At 36.6% G+C, this 2,500-nt stretch overlaps 1 protein-coding gene across 2 annotated transcripts in view; it reads right to left on the bottom strand.

The window, feature by feature from the left end:
- Window positions 1-2,500, bottom strand: part of tcf7l1b (transcription factor 7 like 1b) — a 76,199-nt gene that overhangs the window by 9,367 nt on the left and 64,332 nt on the right. For both annotated transcript variants that reach the window (XM_081349501.1, XM_081349500.1), the window contains one exon: window positions 1,109-1,246. In XM_081349501.1, coding sequence (XP_081205627.1) covers window positions 1,109-1,246 — 138 coding nt within the window. The remainder of the gene's footprint in view (window positions 1-1,108; window positions 1,247-2,500) is intronic.

Genomic DNA, 2,500 nt, shown 5'->3' with positions numbered 1-2,500 from the left:
GATGGATAGAGGCACTTTTATGATGGATAGATGCACTTTTATGATGGATAGAGGCACTTTTATGATGGATAGATGCACTTTTATGATGATAGATGCACTTTTATGATGCACTTTTATGATGGATAGAGGCACTTTTATGATGGATAGATGCACTTTTATGATGGAAAGATGCACTTTTATGATGGATAGATAGATGCACTTTTATGATGGATAGATGCACTTTTATGATGGAAAGATGCACTTTTATGATGGATAGATGCACTTTTATGATGGATAGATAGATGCACTTTTATGATGGATAGATGCACTTTTATGATGGATAGATGCACTTTTATGATGATAGATGCACTTTTATGATGGATAGATGCACTTTTATGATGGAAAGATGCACTTTTATGATGGATAGATAGATGCACTTTTATGATGGATAGATGCACTTTTATGATGGAAAGATGCACTTTTATGATGGATAGATGCACTTTTATGATGGAAAGATGCACTTTTATGATGGATAGATGCACTTTTATGATGGATAGATAGAGGCACTTTTATGATGGATAGATGCACTTTTATGATGGATAGATAGAGGCACTTTTATGATGGTTAGATGCACTTTTATGATGGATAGATAGAGGCACTTTTATGATGGATAGATGCACTTTTATGATGGATAGATAGAGGCACTTTTATGATGGATAGATGCACTTTTATGATGGAAAGATGCACTTTTATGATGGATAGATAGATGCACTTTTATGATGGATAGATGCACTTTTATGATGATAGATGCACTTTTATGATGGATAGATGCAGTTTTATGATGGAAAGATGCACTTTTATGATGGATAGATGCACTTTTATGATGGATGGATGAGCTTTGATGGACTTCAAAACAGAAACGGCCTTTCACTGCCATTATAAAGCTTGGAAAAGCCAAGACATTTTTTAATATAACTCTGACTGTATTCGTCTGAAAGAAGACTGTCATATACACCTTGGATGACTTCAGGGTGAGTAAATCATGGGCTAATTTTCATTTTTGGGTGAACTAACCCTTTAAAGAAGAAAAGAAAAACAGCAGGAAGGTGTGTAGCATGCTTGAGCTTACGCTTGAGCCGCTGGGCTGAGTTCTCCGTTGGGTTCTTGTTTAATAGCCGGAGAGACGATGGCTGGGTGAGGGATGCCCGTCTGATGAAGACCGTGAGGATGATGAACGATATGAGGAGAAAAGCGACTGGACACCAAACTGTAAAGAAAAAGCGAGGTAAATTACCATTATTGCCTTGTGAAACCAAGGAAAGTAGGGCTGTACGATATATAATTTTAGCATCGATATTGCGATGTGCGCATTGAGACAATTGAGGTCTTATATTCGTCTTAAAGGGACAGCAGCCTAATGTGCCTGCAGCTGTTTGTGCAACCAATGGTGATCAAATAACAAAAGAAAAAGAGAAAATGACTTTTGTAGCTTTAAAAAAGATAAATTGTATTAATGAATTAAATATTAGTTATATTTCATTGACACAGTGATTCAATTTCTGTACCTGAATACGATTAGATTTAAATGAAAAACATAAAGCACTGCTAATTTCAATTGTATCTTTCTTCTATTTATTTATCTGTGCTTGTGATATGTTTATAATTTTCTATGCAGATTCACCCCAATTATTCTAGAATGATTTATTCTTTTCAAATATTCAAATCATGTAGTGAAATTGTTTTGATAAGGAAAAGCACATCTTCGCCATTCATTCTTACTGTAATATCAGGGCTTTTAAACATCCCCGAACACCACACTCAAAGACTCAGGTCTTAATGCTGCGTCTGGACTAAAACACACTCTCATTTCTGTTCGAATGTTATATATGGTCCAAATAAAGCACCAGCTGAAAAGCTCCTTTATCTGCTCCTGTTACAGGTAAAGAGCCAGGTTACTGCGGTAACAAAAAGTGTGCCACACTCAAGACCATTCCCCCCTTACCAAACACATATGGCACTTTCCAAATCCCTTGAAAAGCACTTCCTACAAGCAGTTGAATGGGACACGGTTCTGATTCAAGCACTGAAAGCTTCTACTGGGGTGAACACACAATACAAAACTGTTGTCATCTAAAATTGGACCACTGTTTTCTCCGCCCTCCTCTTATACTCTTATTAAACCCCTTAAAATTTCAGTTGGGATACCGGGAAGACTTCATTCAACTGAATCATGATGTCCTGCAGACTACTTAAAGAAGTCGTCTCACCTTAAAAGTAGAATTTAGACTGAATGTGTGACTTCCAGATTGACTATTCGGCTAATTTTTGCAACCGAAATCATCTCCACTAGTAGGGCTGTCACTTTTGTGAAAAAATCCTGTTCGATTTCTGAGACATAAGTGTTCATTGAATCGATTGTAAAATCAATTTTCCATGTCTAAAGACGTTTACATTTTAAACGCCAAATATTGGCAAATCCACGGACAACTAACAGGCATTAGGACGAACGTAAAGAGGGTTT

This window comes from Scardinius erythrophthalmus (genome assembly GCF_964197995.2).
Source record: "Scardinius erythrophthalmus genome assembly, chromosome: 20".
In the NCBI taxonomy this organism is placed as follows: Eukaryota; Metazoa; Chordata; class Actinopteri; order Cypriniformes; family Leuciscidae; genus Scardinius; species Scardinius erythrophthalmus.
This window is presented reverse-complemented; position numbering and strand designations above follow the sequence as displayed.